The following is a 17,482-nucleotide window of genomic DNA, read 5'->3' as shown; positions in this document are numbered from 1 at the left end:
TTAAAAAAAAATATGATTTTGACACTTAAAAATGTAAACTGTTACAAGTTAACTCTGATCAATCCCAGGAACATTGCTCTTCATTTCAAGATCTTTAATACAACTTCTACGGAAATGACAAAAAAAAAAAAAAAAAAGCAAAATGCTCTGATATTCTAGGCCTCAACTTCAATGATTCAGATGGATGAAAAAAAAAGTAAGATTAATTTTTACAATAAGTGGAAATCTTGTACAAAGTTCCTTATCTATTAGTATTATTTCTTCTTCTTATTATTAATATTATTTTGAGGGGATTATTACTATTATATTTTATTCTCTAAAAAACTAATTATATTTTATTTTGTATTTAAACTTTTCAAGGATATGTCATTTTCAACAAAACAAAAAAATATAAATTTTATTGAAAAATCTAAGACAGCAAACAGCTGGAAGACCTACAACTTTATTAACTAAAGTAGGAACAAAACAAAACAAAAGTCTATATATAAAATTGAACCTAAATTGATTTTAATTTCTAAGTCTTTTTAATTTCTAAGTCTTATCAATGACCCTTTGAATTATCAAAGTGTCAACCATATTCCTGTTAGTCGGTTACAAATTGCTTCATTTATTCTTCTTATTGTCTTTCTCACTTCACCTCCCAATATAAATACACGAGAAGTTAAGAATCGTTTTCCATTCATTTTTATCAAACCCTCTTAACTCATTCATTCACATAAATAACCAAAGTTATTTCTATATTTTTTTTTATCATATCTCATAAACTATATACTATATATATTCTCATAATTTATATATGTAGATAGATAGTGAAGGCTGAACCAAACAACAACATCAGAATCAGAATCAGCTTATCTATATACATAGAGTATATTGTATTGATTAATTCATCAAACTATGGCTGATGATGATCAATTTCATCATTCAAGTGGAAACTGGTGGGACACAGCATCAAGAAATATGAGATTTAATCAAAGTGGAGGAACATCACAATCTTCTTCATCTACCATAACCAACAACATAGTTGATTTTGCTTGGCAAAATTCAGATATGGTGGAAATAAAACCAAGATCTTCCATGGAAAATTCTTCTGTTGTTTTTCATGATAATCAGAAACTTCAACAACCTCAAGATTCTTCTACTTCATCTGACCCTAACTTGCATATGATGGGTTTAGGTCTTTCTTCTCATACCTTGGATTGGAATCAACCATCTTTGATGTAAGTGCAATTAGTCTTGATATAATAATTTGGTAGAAAAAAAAAATCACCCACAAAATAAAATTAATTTTCATTTTCTCTCTATTTCGTTGCGGTATGGTGATGCAACCGTATGAACAATTAAATTTAGAACGAAAAAATTTCTCTCAAAATCAAGTACTTAGATTTAGAGAGAAATTTTTCTCTCATAATCGAAACGTTCAATTTCGAGAGAAATTTTTTATCTTTCAAAGTCTAGCAAATTCAGTAGTTGCATCACCATACTCAAATGGTTTTAAATTGCGGCTGCGATTGAACTGCAAACTTTTATATTATAGTAAAATACAAGAAAATGCGGTCCATGCTCACGGTAAATAAATTGAGGATGCCGTTACGGAGTCCTCAAAACCCTTTATTTTTCCACAACTTAGAGGAAACAATTTATTTTTAGATAACTTAGTAGAAATTAATAAATTTTCATGAGCTAAAATTTGTGTCTTTTTGTGGTGTTTGTTTGATTGTGATAGAAGAGGTGAGAAGGGAACAGAGAACAGTTTCAGGTCAATATTGGAAGAAAATTTGAGTTCAACAAGGAACAATTTTGAGCAAGAAAATGTGATGGGGATGTGTCAACAAGTGAATAGAAATAATTTCTCTCTGGATCAAAATCAGTTTAGTCCTCAATATAGTTCTGGAGATAGTAATGTTATTACAAGCCAATGTTTACCAACAAATTTTCAAATGGATTCTTCAACTTTATATGGAACTCCATCAATTTTACAAGGTTCATTTGAGAACAGATCCATGAGTAGTACTTTTCCATATCCAACAAATAACTATGGATTAAACTCTAATAATGAGTTGAATATTATGCCAGCTTCTAATAATTGGTCTAATAATAAAGTTCCTCAATTTTTTATGAGAACTTCACCTCCAAAACAACCAACCAATAACCAGTTGCATTTTACTAACAACACCCCTTTTTGGAATGCTTCTGAGGCTCCTAATTCCGTCAAGGATGTTAGGTCTACTTTCTTCCCCTCTTTGCAACCTCAATTTTCCCCTTCAAATTTTGATTCACATTCAAAGGTATTACACTATTACTCTACTTCTTTTTTACCAAATTATTGTACTTATCTTTTTGAACAATGTTAGTTTATGAGTTGATTATTCTTTGAATTCTAAACCTTCTAGTTAGTATTCTTTTGGAGTCCTTCAACTTGGCAATTGAATATCGGCTTCCGATTACTTTTTTTTTGTTCCGATTGATAAACGAAATGGCAAGAGTCATTGAAAACTCATACACACAATTGGAGGAGTCAGGGTTTAAACCCTAGTCATGGCGTCCGACCTAGCAGTATGGATATTTTTGTCGGTTGATCTAGGACTTGTGACGACGACTTCCGATTACTATTACTATATTGTATACCACATAACATAATTTATAACATACTTATACATTAATTTATACATTAATGTAATTAATTCCATTAATGTGTTATATTTATCAAAGCTGTTTTGATATTATTATTATTATTTATTATTATTTCATTACAACACACTAACAATGTACTTCTTTTTATGAACATTATACCTAATATATATATATATATATATATATATATATATATATATATATATATATATATATATATATATAATATTTTTAGGGGATTTATACCTAATATAATATTGATGATGTATATAGTATACTATAAATATCATATGAATGAAATGAAGTATTTATTTCACCTGGTGTTTAGAGTTTTTTTAATTGATAAAGTAACAATTTTTGTGCAGAATATATCTGAAGTAAGTGTGGTGAAGAAAAGTGGGAGTGAGCCAGCACCCAAAAGGACCCGTAACGAAACCCCATCAACTTTGCCAGCTTTTAAGGTACAATAAGTGCAACTGACCTTTTAACAATAAGGGAAACCTTTAACCTTTTTATATTTCTTTTTCTTTTTCAATTTTTTTCTTTGAGTCCATAAACATGGATATGAATTTATAAAAATTTTATTTCTACTTTCTTTCCCTCTTAGGTGAGAAAAGAAAAGATGGGAGACAGAATCACTGCACTCCAACAATTAGTGTCTCCTTTTGGAAAGGTATGTATTTGGATTCAAAATATAATGATATATACATTGATCATTTCCTTTGTGAATTTAATTTCTATGATAATGGAGAAAAAAATAATTATATGATAGTTTTATTATGATGTTTTTTTTACTGATAAAAGCTTAAAAATTTGTTATATTTGTCAGACTGATACAGCCTCAGTGCTTTCTGAAGCCATTGAATATATTAAATTTCTCCATGAACAGGTTACTGTAAGTCCTTTTACCCACTAGTAAATTCTTAATTTGAAAGCTAAAAAAATTAAGGGTTAAATTATGTTGCTAGTAGTCTTTATAAAATGCCATCAATCAAATTTTGTTTATACAATTTTTTTTATCAGGGTTTAAACCCTAATTTAGTGATTTTAGCAAAATTTATTATCAGCATGCTTAATTTATGAAATCACTAATTTTAGCATAGCAATATGGCTAAACTTGATATGATGGCATTTTATGAGATTAAAAACATATTTAGCACAAAAAAACATAAAATTCATTTAATGAATATATTTTTATCAACAGGTTTTGAGCACACCATACATGAAAAGTGGAGCTCCATCAGAGATTCAACAGGTATCATAAAATATCATATATATAGGAATAGTAATATTTATTACCATACATTCCCATTTATATGAAAGAATACTAATCTAACTTCTAAGGGTAGAGATAGAATTATTTGATTCCCATGCATTGACGCTCATCATTGTTCTAATGGAAATAAATTCAACTGATGCAATTAGAATTGCAGTTGCAAAAGCTTCAAAGTCCTTTACAATGCATATAAGATATGTTAAGTTACTAGTTAGTTATACTAATTATTTTTTCTTCTCATTGTTTTCATTATGATTGGAATACACATTAATATTGCGACCTCATGAGTGGTTGATTTTGTTTTTCTTCCAAGTTTACGTCTTGTAACACTTTAAAATTTTATTGATGCAGAATTCTGGTAAATTAAAAAAATGTGAGGGCACAAAGCAAGATCTAAAAAGTCGAGGACTATGTTTGGTACCAGTTTCTAGCACATTTCCAGTGACTCATGAAACAACAGTTGATTTTTGGACACCAACATTTGGAGGGACATCAAGATAATATTAATGGATGAAAAAAATATAGTGACATGGAACCAATATCCTTCAACTAGGGCATGCATGTATGTACCTTATCAAACCTAGCCAAGTTGGGAATGATAAGAAAAAAAAATGAAAGAGAAACATGAAAGTAGACAAAGAAACCCACTTAAATATGTAAAGTTAGTTAGTTCTAATGAGGGAAATGGAAAAAAAAGAGAGTGGGGAGAAGGGAAATTTTTGTTGAAAGAGAAAGAAAAGGAAGTGACAATTCAAAAAGATAGCCATTGATGGGCCAACTACATTCAGAATTATTCAGGGTTTTGGGAAATATTTGGGACCATTTGGAGTTGTAATAATTGAAGTATTATGCTTGCAAGCGTGGGATTAGAGGAATGACAAAGTTGATTAAAATAGAAAAAAAGTTGTCATTTTTAGACTTAACATGAGAAGAGAGATATTTAGATATTTTAGGCGGCGATAAAGTTATTGAATCAATATGTATCTGATTCAATAATTTCGTAGCCGCTTCATTTGTGTATCAACTTCATTAGATTTAAGTTGAAGTATTTCGACGACACAAAAAGAAGGTTCGGCTACAAAGTCATTGGATCAATATATCTCAATGTTTACGACGATATTGATGTAAGAACTTTGCAGGCTTGTAACAACTACATTGGATCCAAGCTTGAGAAGTATTTATATAATCTACAGTGATGACACAAAAAGAATGTTATTGTTAGGTGAAGTTTGTTTTATATAAACATGTATTGTTAGCAGAAAATAAAGTAGTTGCTTTACTAATTTTTTGTTGCTATATATTGTGAATAGAGCTGGCACTACCTTTTAGTTCAAGAAAAATTTAAAAAAAATAAAATTAATTTGATGGAATCATTGAAATATTGTAGAAGGAGTAAGTGAAGGGATACTTCATTTGATTGGAAAAATCTCACTTTTGATTTGTTTATGTCTTTGGAATAAGTAAGTGGAAGTCAGAGGGGGCCCACACTCATCCTTTTAGGTTTTTAATATTTTTTTTCAAATGCAAATGTTTATTATTTTGCACAAGGATTCAATTAAAAAGATATTTTTATTTTTTAGATGCTTTTTCACATGCTTTATGCTTTATACCGAATGGCCACACATAGGGGCTTCCATTGGAAGTATGTGTATAAAGAAGAAAAATATTAATCATCAATATTTTATATTATATCTTAATATCCTCTCTAAGACGACACATATGGTCCTATTTTGATTAAAGTATATGCCCGTCATTATCAATTTTTTTTTCTTTCTAAAACAAATGAAAACTCTTGAAGAAAATCATATAACCCTATATAGAAAAAATGTCCATGCTTAGGTTTAAAGAAAGTAAATGTTCTACTTATAGCTTATAGTATAGAATTATCATTAAAAGTTAATAATTACTTTAGGAAAAAGCATTTTGTTCATCTATTATGTAAGAAAACAAATACATGAAAAAGGGCATGATGAAAGTAAATAAAGTCTTGATAAGTATTACTCCAAACAACTCATTTTAATTGAAATTTATTAACTAATTCAGCTCAATCATCATTGTTATAAAAGTATTTGCATTGACAAGGAGCTCATTCCAAGGACGTACCTGGGGAATACTGGGTTTGATTATCAGGGGGAACAACACTTGGCCAGTGTGCATGCCTCTACGCATGAGTCAGATTAATCGCTCACCTTTGGTGGGTCGGAAACCGGTGCGAAAGCCAAAAAAAAAAATGGGCACAAAAAAAATCACATATCATTTGTATAGTCTTAAAATTTGACACCCATTTTATTTTACAATAAAATTTTATGTACACACACACACATATATATATATATATATATATATATATATATATTTGAAGACAATTTTACCAAAGTTGATCCTAAGATTTTTGGTGCCCTAATAAAATTGTGATTTTTAAATATTCTAATATTTTTCTTCTTGTATTTTTTGTTGCAAAAGTTCATTTAGAATCAAAATTCTATAAAAATATATTTTCAATATAACTAATCAAACCAAATTAAAAGAAATATATCTATATAATCCTCAATAAAAGAAAAAAAAACCTATGTAGTCCTAACTACTAAGTAAAAATAATAATTTTGATTCCCCTCAAATTATGGTGTCCTAAACTACCGTCCCTCCCGCCCATCCTCAGAGCCACCCCTAGTGTTACCTCGTTTTGGCATTGCAGCTATTGGCCAATGCCATAGACTATTTGAAACGATTTTGTTCTATTCCAGGTAGGTGGCGCCATTTTTTCTGATTAGTAGCACTTTACCAAATCTCACTTTATAACTTCCCTACCAAGATTTGGACATTGATTAATGCAAAGATGGAACATCATCTAAAGCATTATTCATCATTATTATGTTAACTAAGCTAGCCTGTCACTGGGCTCCACGTCATTTGATTAGCCTAATATTACTTTCCACAAAATTTGTCTCTATATATTGTCATATGTGATTCAATTTTTTCTGTGTGTTATCTTGAATGTGTTTATTAACTTAAAATAAAATATTGTGATATGTTAAATGACAAAATATGAATAAAATACCTTGATCAAAGTATCAGAGATTGGTCCTCATGAACTTATCTCAGTTGATATAGATAATACATAATATATGTAAGGTCTAGAGTTTAAACTCCGACCACAAAAAAAAAAGTACCAGAGATATAGATTGAGTATAGAAGAAGTTAGAATATTAAAATTTTTGTTTATGTATTTAATCCAATTTGTTGAGGCTAGGATCAAATATTTTGATCACTGTCTAACTGCTAATTATTGATTAATCAAGCACCTTTGTTCTAAAAATCATCGATGATCAAGTATCTTGATTAATTTTTTCCTAAAAAAAGAAAGATTAATTAGCATCTTTTTTAGGCATGAGGAAGTTGGTGCTGTGAATATGCTGCTTCCTTTCTAAGAGATACTCCATCTTTAGCTAATAGCATAAAATTAAGAAAATTCGTTTAATTTTTGATAATATGGTTTTTTGTTATCATGACTGCTAATCAAGAAATGTCATTGATACCAAAATATATATGGATAAAAAAAAAATCATCACATTATGTATATATCATCAATTGCCAGAAAAATTCTATAATTATTCTCTATCCCTTTTCTCAACTCTTTATGCCGTAGCTACCCAATTATTTTCTAGATACACATTAATGGTTGCTTGCCTTTCACTTATAGTTTGAATAATTTTGAGCATTTTCATATGCATACAACACTAAGTTTTTTTATCTTTTTTATCTTTTTTTTTTTTTTTTTTGTAAAGGATAACACTAACTTATTATCTTGGTTTTAAATTGTAGTTAATAGATTATGAAATCATAAAAATGACCAAAAATTATGAATGAATAAATGTCACTTATCATTGAGGATGCAATTTATTATTTATAGCCATGGTTTTAAATTGCAAGAATTTTCATGTCATCACAACGACATTGCAACGGCAATTCCGGCTTCATCGGCCATATCTTCCAACAATGTGCTTCATGGTTGTTGGGTATGACTCATGTGTGGAAGAGGGGCAAGAGGCGGAGAAGGAGCTAAGCTAGTGGAACGTTAAGAAATAAACCGAACTATAACCATTCTAAAGTTGCCGAGGAGCATTATTGTAAACTGAACCGAAGTATTGTATATATTGGTTGTAACGCTGTAAACCCTAATTCATCACAGAAATAAATGTAACTATCGGTGCTCTATAGTCACAGAGGTAGGTCAATTGGCTGAATTGAGTGAACAAAAGTCGTGTTTCATTATCTTCCAATTTTCGTTTTCTCTTATACTTCTATACCGGTTGTTGTTCTAACAATGCTGTAACCACAACTAAAATTTTAAACCATGTTTGTAACTCGATTGTCAGTAATCAGTAATCAAACTATAGGCTAAGACTATATATGATTTTGAGTTTTTTACATGAAGATTCCATTCAAATTATTTCTGAGTGTCATGTGTAATGTCAGGCTTCTTGATCATCAAGTTTGACAAGAACCTTTGTCATTGAAATCAAGAAAATTTGAACTGCTGAAATTCATGAGCGTGGCTAACTTTAGCAGGTAGCAGTTCATAAAAGAGAACATGTCACAGGAATGCACTTTTTGTCATGAAATGATGGAGCAAGATTCTGCAAAGCTAGAAGTAGAAACTCAGTGACACAAACTAATGAGAAGAAAATGGGACCAAAGTGGAAAATTTACGAAAAAAGAACTCTGTGAATCACATGATACTGGATTTCTTTCACAACAAAGAATGGAAACCATTGTGTTTCAGAAGATTTCTTTCAATGACTACCTATTTTTGTTGCATGGACTGTCCTATCAGCTGCTGCTACTACTTTATATAATTCAATCCAACATAACAAATTTATTTTATTTTGTAAAACAAAGTAAAAATTTAAATTAAAGTTCAAAATCATAGCATAAAATACCCAATAGATCTAATGAAAAAGGCCTAATAACTTAACAATAGGTTTTATATAGAAAGGAGAAAACTTAAGTGATGTTTTATTTATTTATTTAACCATTGACTAAAATTTTAGAAATCTTTCCCATATATTTCGATTTGCAATTTTGACTAAACTGCTGGTGAAATTGTGACTAAATCCTGGAAATCTTCCTCAAGTATTTCGGTTAGCAATTTTGGCTATGGAAAACTTGGCTCAAATTTTTCGGAAATTTATTCAATTCTAGAAAAATTTATGTAGTACAAATATTTGTGGAGGTGTAGTCAACCAAGAAAAGAGGTAAAATTGAATTTTATTTTTTTTATTCGTAGGGATGATGATATAAGTGTAGGTGTACATAGTAAAGTTTTCTAACACCAATCTACATGTCGGATAATATCCTGACATATTTTATTTAAATAAAAATATGGAAATATCTTTTTCCACCCTATAGGCTTCTCAAATGCCTTATTTGTTTTCTCAAAATACCACTTACATGTTTTATATAATATGAACTAAAGTTTTACGACTCGAGAGTTTACCTCAACTCGTTTTGCTTAGGTAAACTCGACTCAAGAACTCGTACGAATTTACCTAAATTAAAATTATATAAAATTTATTATATACATGACATATATAAACTAATATAATATTGTAAATAGGTGAATATTGTAAAATATGACTTAATTACAAAGACAAATTATAACAAACTACCCATAATAAAATATTATGTTCAACTTAGCATCAAAATACAAAAATTAACACACAAAATCATAAATTTCATAAGTCTCTAAGTTTAAGCCATCTATAAAACTATCCAAAATAGCAAGTTTCACAAGTTTTCAAAGTTGTTAATAAAACTATCTAAAAAATAAACTAGTTAATTTCTTGAAAAGGTCAACAAACACCACCACCACAACCCTAACCGACGTCGCAATTACCAGCGTCGAAATATGAATTTCCACCGTTGGAATCGCAACCCTAACTGGTATGTGCTCCCTTATTCATGGTTTGAGAACTCGGAGAAGAAAGAAAAAGAAACGTTTCATTTCAGGAACAACGTGTTATTGTAAAGGTAACTATTCAGTAAACGTTTCAATCTTTGGCTTGTAGAAAATGTATTGGGTTTTGAAAAAAATGGACATAAAAAAAAGGCCAATTTTTTTTATATTTTTTTAGATGTAAACTCGTAAAACTCGGTCGAGTTTACCGACTGTTAACTCAATCTAACTCGTCAAACCTTCCGAGTTTACCAGAAACCGAGTTTACCTTAGTGCTAACATGGATTTGGTACCTAAAAACGTAAACTCGGTAAACTCAGAGAGTTAACACTCGATTTGCGGAACATTGATATGAACCCCTTTATAAGGAATTTTAGGATTATATAATCCGAAAACTTGTTTCTGCATAGATTGTCAATCAGAAGCCTAAAACAATGGTGACATATATCATTAAGATGACATAATTGAAAATGACAAAAAAAAAATAATGTAAAGAGACAAAATGTAAATTCTTAATAATTTAACACATTTTATTAATTGATTAATACTTTCATAGTACATTTACATTACAATAATGCTTATTATAATAAATTATTAAACACCTAATCCAAAACATGTGGTGCAAGAAGATTGAGGGGGAGGATGGTAGGAAAAGGTTTGTTTCCTCTCCCATCCTAAGAACGGATAGGAGGGGTAAAACTAAATATGTCGGGAGAATGAGACTCTAACGAGCAACCTTACAAAAGATACAAATTTACAAAGTGGGACATTGCCCTTTGACCATTCATACTATCTCTAGATAAAAATAAAAATAAAATCTTTGTATGAAAGGTCAACGGTGGAACATTGACATCATAAACATTTTTATAAACAATAAGGTGATAATGTGAGATGGAATAAGAATTTGTGAAGGATGAGTGAGTATTTATAGGGGGGATTTGTGAAGAATGAGTATATAAAGTGTAACGCTCCATCAATGCATGGTAAACAACGTGGTCAAGTCTTGTTGACCAGTCAAGTGCTGCTAACCAACCCAAAAAAACGTGTTCCATGAGTTAGTTTTTATGACCAAGCCACCGTCACTCCGAACTCATTCGGATTTTATAATCTGAACAAATCCCATGATTGTTGGATTATATAATTTGAACTGACCCACAACTGTTTTAAAATTCGTACGTTGTAGGGTTGCGAGGGACATTTTAGATTTTATAATCTAGACCTGTCAAGTACATGGTTTTTCTTTTGTGGTCCATATTCACCGACAATTTTTGTGGTCCACGACGCACAAAAACTTGTATAAATTGGTGTGTTTGGTTCATTTGTTGTAAAAGACAACAAAGAACTATAAACATTTATTCGGTGGATCTGAACCCAAGAGGTTGTTTTAAACTTGATCCTGCTACCATGCCAAAAGAAATATGTCAATTGAAAGAGCAACATGATCAAGTTCAAAACAACCTATTGAAACACATTCTCTTTCATCATCAAGTCATCCTATAATTTTAACAGTGTAGGTGTTTTGAACCGTATCAAACCCTCCAAAACATATAGTTTTAATGCATTCTGAGAGTGTTTGGATTATATAATCCTAAATACATTGGGAATATATTCATACTATATAATCTGAAACATCCCAGAACATGGATTATGACGTTACATCCAAGGCTTGGACAATATCTGGTTTGTTAATTGAGTTTCAAAGATTAAACATGTTTTCTTTGACTACAAGCTCTCTGCAACCTTCAACATTTTCATCTGTTCTTCATTTTTCATTACTTCTAAATTTTCCTTTCTTTAATTTAGTTTTGGGTGTGGTGGACTATGATACCATGATCTTTACTGTACATGAGAGAATAATAAAGACAATGCTGTACCAAACTTGTTAATACAATACAGTATATAAATGTTTGCTTATTGGAATTAAAGTTCATTACAAAATATAGGAATAAGTATTTTCCCAGCCTAACAAGAACAAACAATACAAGCAAACTTTCATCATTCAACAAATCTGCAACAACCACTGCATCCTATATAACACACATACAAAGCATTTTCTTTTTGTAAATTGGAAGGATTTTTTTTTGTAGAAACAGGAAAATATGACAGATATATTCCAAGTCTAAAAAATGGTAAATGGTAAGGGTTTAAAGCAATATTTCGGTGTAGTTTAATATATAGTATATGTCTATATATGAAATCAACATTATGCAGCTTCCTTAAGCTTCTTTGTGATGGTTGCAAGATATTTCCCTTGATGGAATGCTTGCTGCAATTCAAGCTCACTTGGCTGTCTTGAACCATCACCGGCGTATGTTCCTGCACCATATGGACTCCCACCTTTCACTTGCTCCATCTCAAACATGCCGGCTCCGAATGTATAACCGATTGGAACAAATATCATTCCATGATGAACCAGCTGAGTAATAGCAGTAAGCCTGTAATGGATTCCAAATGTTCTAAAATATTAATACTTGTTCTTTTGGTAATGGAGTAAGAAACAAAGGACCCTTTTGAATTGACTTATTTGAGCTTATTTTTAGACACAGCGTTTGTTAGACTGTGGAAAAACTTATGACTGTCTACAAACTATTTTCAGCTTATTTTCTTAAGCTCTCCAAGAATACTTATGAAAATAGTTTATACCTTATACGAAAATAATTTGACTTTATTTTATCTTTTGTTTTAAAAACAACTTACACATAAGTGCATATATGATAAGTACTTATACTAAAAGTGTTTACTTAAGTTGTTTATCCAAATAAGACCAAATACTGAGACAGATGCTCTTACGCTGTAGTCTCTTGTCCTCCACCTTGAGAACCAGTGCTGTAGAAGATTCCGGCAGGCTTGCCTGCAAGCGATTGTGCTTTCCACAAACCACCAGTAGCATCAAGAAAAGCTTTGAATTGAGCAGCCATCATTCCAAATCTTGTTGGGAAGCCAAAGACAAAACCATCACCCTCAGACAGTTCATTTGGTGTGATGAGTGGTACATCACTCTTGGGTGGTGCACTCATCTTTCCAAGCACCTCCTCTTGCAGTGTCTCAGGTACCTGTTCACAGGTTCAGTACAGTTAGCACGTAAGCACTGATTTTTAAATGATGAAAATGTTAACAACCTTCACTTACAAAATAAAATAAGTAGGCATTCTTTCTCAAATTTAGCAAGATTATTATGTATTCTTGAGAGTATACTAGAAATAAAAACACAAGAATTATTTGGATATCGAAGGCAAGAGATCTTCCTTCATTTCGCAATTATATATATATATCTATCTTAAAGCTCAAGATAACATGACATAGGGCCCGTTTGGATTGGTTTATTCGAGTTTATCTACAGTATAAACACTTGTGAAATTGTTTGGTAGAGCTTACAGAAACAACTAACATACTCATAAGCTCTCCATAATAGTTTTTTGGAAACAGCTTATACGAAAACAGTCTGACTTTATTTTATCTTTAGCTATAGAAAAAGTTTATACATAAGCACTTATATGATAAGTGTTTATGCTATAAAAACTTACCTAGGGTGCGTTTGATTTGCTAAAAAATGAAGGACAGGACAGAACAACTCTAGTTGTCCAGTGTTTGATTTGTAAAACTGTTTCAGGTACAGGACAAACTGGAGGCAAGGGACAGGACAAAAACTCATATTTTTGACCCTCACCAAACCACAGCACAACTTTTTGTCCCACGCACAAGTTGTCTAAAATACCAAAATAGCATTTTGTCCCTCAAAAATCGTATAAAACAAAAAATTACTCAATGCCATAAAAATTTTGTCCTGTGCTGTTCTGCCTTGTGTTGTACTGTTCTATCTTGTACTGTTCTGTCCAGTACTTGTTGTTTTGCAAACCAAACACACCCCTAAGTTCTTTATCCAAACAGGGCCATGGTCACAACAAAGGAACTTAGCCAACAAAACATTTAATCAGCCATGTAACAGCTGAATGGCATGAACAATGACACTAAGTTCAAAACCAACTATTGACCTTAAATAATAGTGTAGTAGGCGTTACACAAGGAATTCTTTACTTTCTTAACACATTTATGTGCTCGATAGATGAATCAGCCTTAGCTCAGGAACTGATGTTGATCAACTATACAACGTCATACTATGGAATACCGAATGAAGTGTAAATTTGGTAACGCAAATACTTGCCTGCCATAATTTGGCCTCAACGCCTTCCACAGAAGCAGCACCTTTCTTTATTTCTTCTGCTAGTTTCTCCACATGTCCGTACATGGAGTAGTATCTGTCAAAACACCATACAAATAACATTTTTAATTAAAGCTTGCAGGAACATGTTCAGGAGTTCACTTTATTTATGAAATCAAAGAAGAATTGTGTGAAATTGTCCGGAACTAAATACATAAGATCAGAACAGCAGAGAAATAATTATGATCTTCCATACTTATTTTGAAAAACGATAAGTTTACTTGAAACTTTTGGTCTAGGGTTTGATCCTTGATCGGTGTGTATGGAAAAACATTTGTTGGGATAGGTCAACCCCTTAAATGGATCTCAGTTACCTTGAGGGGGTTAGTCTCCACAGTTGCGCACGAAAGATAGCTTTGGTTTATCCAATTTATTTATTTATTTTTTTTTGAAATTTGAAAGCACTGAATTAGTTTATTAACCAAATAGAAGGATTTCATAGTTTCCTTTTCTACTACCTCTCCCTCAAGTTTTTTCTAAATTGAATGACAGCTTTCCTAGTTGACATCGACAAACATATTTGACAGTTAAAAATTGTGGGCATTGTGAAAGAAAGGATGAGTTCTCATTGAAACAAGTTAATCTATAAAACTTTTTATGAACTGAGCACACGGGACGAGGGCATTAACATCGGTGCCCCAACTCACTGCTATTCTTCATCGAGCGTACAATGAAAACAATAGCAAACAATATTCAGACTTTCTTAATGATTTATCCAAACTGCAATAGTTGAAAAATGTCCTAATTGCTAATGTTGATTTAGTGTAAAATTGCAAATCATCATCAATACTTTAACAATTACAAATCAGCACATTCCAAAATATGAGATCTTCTTTGTGGGAAATCTAAATGTAAACACAGTAAGTACATATTCTTCTTATTAAAGGCGATCAACACAGAAAATTGCAAAAGTACACACACAAAGAGTCTTTAAATGGCATAATTTCAATTGCCTTATTTTTCTCACTAATAATAATCCAAATCAAGTAAAGGGAAACAACTTTGGAAGTGTTTTTTGTGGCAAAGGAAGGTTCCAATAATGAATCACGGATACGGACACGGATACCGTATACGACACGGACATTGACACGCCGACACAGTTGATAATTTGAAAAAATCACATAATTTAATTACAAGTGTCGGTGTCCTGTCGGTGTCGGACACAACACGTGTCCGATAAGTGGATAAGTGGATACGCTTAATCTGAGGAGTGTCCGTGCTTCATAATCCAATTAGAACTAAACGAAATGCAGAACAAGCCAAACACATCAAAAGGGATGCTATGTCATAATTCATCAACAATTCAGCACCATTCTTGAAAAAACAGAAACATTTTCTACCAAAAGATCAAAGAAAACCAATTTTCTTTCGACAGAAAAAATCACAGTCAAAAACAAAATGCATTAGATCAAAGAAAAATAAGTGAATTTTCAAAAAGGTTTGAAATTTAATAACCCATTTGAGAATTAAACAAAACCCAGCAAGCAAATTCCAATCTTGATCAGCATGAATGAAAAACCACAGTACAAAAAAAATTTAAAAAAAAAACAGCAATAACAACAAGAACATCACATATTAGAGATTAACAAAGATAAACAAAGTTTAAAAATTAATTAAATGAATTATTAATAGTAAAAAGAGAGTTTAAAGAAACATACACGATGTAAAGTTTGACAGCCATTGATGAAGTCTTCAAAGGTCTCTCTCTCTCTCTCTCTCTTTGTGATTCGATTTTTTTAAGCAAAGTTTATGATAGAAAAATGGTGAGGGATAATGCTATATATATACGTGTTTATGATTATGGTGTTGGTGTGTAAATTTGACATTGGGTTGATTGATTAGCTTAGCTTGCATAATAATGATTCTTAATTAGTGCTTAATTACTTTTTTTGTATTTATTTATTATGTTTATTTTAGGTCAAATATCACTTTTGGTCCTTTTAGTTTGACAGAATTCTCAAATTAGTCCTTTAAATTTCGAAAGTTTCAGTTAAGTCCTTTTAATTTGACAAAATTCTCAAATTAGTTCTTTAAATTTCAAAAGTTTCAAATAAGTCCTTGTAGTTTGACAGAATTTTCAAGTTAATCTTTTAAGTTTCAAAACTTCAAACTATGACCTATTTGAAACTTTTGAAACGGTGATGGTGAAATAGTTTATTAACTAAAAAGACCTATTTAAAACTTTTGAAACTTAAAGGACTAACTTGGGAATTCTGTCAAACTAAAATGACATAATTGAAACTTTCAAAACTTAAAGGACTAATTTGAAAATTTTATCAAACTAAAAGGATCAAAAGTGGTATTTGACCTTTATTTTATAATGAAATAAACTTAATATTTAGTGAGAGAAACTCACATTCTCATTGAGTTTTCTTTCTGTTTCGTTTTCGGAGGAAGAGTGGTTTTAAGTCATTCTTTTGACATATAATCATCCCTTCTATATCTTTTTCCATTTCGGCTTGCACACCTATCAAATTTTTCATTTTGTGATTTTTTATGATTTCGTCGTTAAGTACGGCGTTGTGTTGTTGGTCGTCTTGTGCAACGTTGTGTTCTTCTTCGTCTTGCGCGACATTTGATTTCGTGTTATGTTGTGGTGTTCCTTTGGTTTCTTCAATCAGTGATTTGAGTATCAACGTTGCAGATTCGGAAGCACAAATATTTCGGTTAATTAGAGTTTATCTTATTATTTCGACGATTTAGAATTTATCATATTATTTATATATATTTTGTTGTTGTATGCTATTAACTTGATGCTATGAATTTATTTACATATTCACTTATTATTGTATCTAATGTACTTTCAATTTAAATGAATTAATATTATTGTATCCAATGTACTTTTAATTTAAATAAATTAATATCGTTTTATCTGTGTAAAAAAATAACATAATCTTTAGCAACCGAGCTGGCGCTCATTGACATTTGCCAATTTTTTTTTTTATATCTTTAATGAAACGACACCGTTGCAAAGAACATGATTAATGATGATGATAGGATGGTGTCACGCTCTTCATCATCATCATGGTCTTCATGTGCCAATGAGACTGCTCTAGAAAGCAGTCAATATTTGCGGAACTTTTTTATTACGTCAAATTTGTCATTAATTGAATATATCCCAAGCCTGAGGACTTTTGATTTCGCAGGTCATAGGTTAACATGAATATTTTTTATTTTTTTTATTCTTGCTAACAAGTGTTCTTGGATTTAAGAATTGAAACAATTAATAATTTTCGTGTAGATAAAATTACTTTTTGATGTTTCAATGTTTGAATATATAAATTTTAAGATAAAATTTCTACTTTAAAGTTTTGGGTTTTGTCAACCAGTGCTCTCAGGACATTAGTTAAAAAATCTATACATATAAATTTTATCTTCAGAATATAAGATAATACTT

The 17,482-nt window shown here is 30.8% G+C and overlaps 2 protein-coding genes across 4 annotated transcripts; one reads left to right on the top strand and one right to left on the bottom strand.

The window, feature by feature from the left end:
- The first annotated feature begins 526 nt into the window (after nucleotides 1-526).
- On the top strand, nucleotides 527-5,289 carry LOC11407905 (transcription factor bHLH123). Of its 3 annotated transcripts, none has more exons than XM_024777334.2 (7): nucleotides 527-1,220; nucleotides 1,727-2,288; nucleotides 3,000-3,095; nucleotides 3,242-3,307; nucleotides 3,464-3,523; nucleotides 3,839-3,889; nucleotides 4,262-5,289. In XM_024777334.2, exons 1-7 carry the CDS (start codon nucleotides 898-900, stop codon nucleotides 4,409-4,411), a joined length of 1,308 nt encoding a protein of 435 aa, XP_024633102.1. In that variant the 5' UTR covers nucleotides 527-897; the 3' UTR covers nucleotides 4,412-5,289. The 3 variants fall into 3 exon arrangements, with proteins under 3 accessions (XP_024633102.1, XP_003596544.1, XP_013464798.1); XM_003596496.4 differs by having other exon boundaries at nucleotides 530-1,220; nucleotides 3,464-3,529; XM_013609344.3 differs by having other exon boundaries at nucleotides 531-1,220; nucleotides 1,730-2,288; nucleotides 3,464-3,529.
- Nucleotides 5,290-11,762: 6,473 nt separating this feature from the next.
- LOC11408668 (NAD(P)H dehydrogenase (quinone) FQR1) lies at nucleotides 11,763-15,904 on the bottom strand. Its single transcript, XM_003596495.4, has 4 exons — nucleotides 15,744-15,904; nucleotides 14,029-14,122; nucleotides 12,657-12,919; nucleotides 11,763-12,301 (listed from the first exon to the last, which is right to left on the bottom strand). The coding sequence occupies exons 1-4, from the start codon at nucleotides 15,764-15,766 to the stop codon at nucleotides 12,070-12,072; spliced, it is 612 nt and encodes a 203-aa protein (XP_003596543.1). The 5' UTR covers nucleotides 15,767-15,904; the 3' UTR covers nucleotides 11,763-12,069.
- Between the last annotated feature and the right edge of the window lie 1,578 nt (nucleotides 15,905-17,482).

This window comes from Medicago truncatula, chromosome 2 (assembly GCF_003473485.1).
Source record: "Medicago truncatula cultivar Jemalong A17 chromosome 2, MtrunA17r5.0-ANR, whole genome shotgun sequence".
NCBI lineage: Eukaryota > Viridiplantae > Streptophyta > Magnoliopsida > Fabales > Fabaceae > Medicago > Medicago truncatula.
This window is presented reverse-complemented; position numbering and strand designations above follow the sequence as displayed.

What these genes read in the sequence shown, in the direction of transcription:
- LOC11408668 (XM_003596495.4), bottom strand. Translation starts at nt 15,766, where the DNA reads ATGGCTGTCAAACTTTACATCGT. An exon ending in GCTGTCAAACTTTACATCGT is followed by an intron (nt 14,123 to 15,743) that starts GTATGTTTCTTT and finishes GTGTTTTGACAG; the next exon opens with ATACTACTCCATGTACGGAC. An exon ending in GGAGGACAAGAGACTACAGC is followed by an intron (nt 12,302 to 12,656) that starts GTAAGAGCATCT and finishes AATCCATTACAG; the next exon opens with GCTTACTGCTATTACTCAGC.
- LOC11407905 (XM_003596496.4), top strand. Translation starts at nt 898, where the DNA reads ATGGCTGATGATGATCAATTTCATCATTCAAGTGGAAACTGGTGGGAC. An exon ending in ATTTTGATTCACATTCAAAG is followed by an intron (nt 2,289 to 2,999) that starts GTATTACACTAT and finishes ATTTTTGTGCAG; the next exon opens with AATATATCTGAAGTAAGTGT. An exon ending in CAACTTTGCCAGCTTTTAAG is followed by an intron (nt 3,096 to 3,241) that starts GTACAATAAGTG and finishes TTTCCCTCTTAG; the next exon opens with GTGAGAAAAGAAAAGATGGG.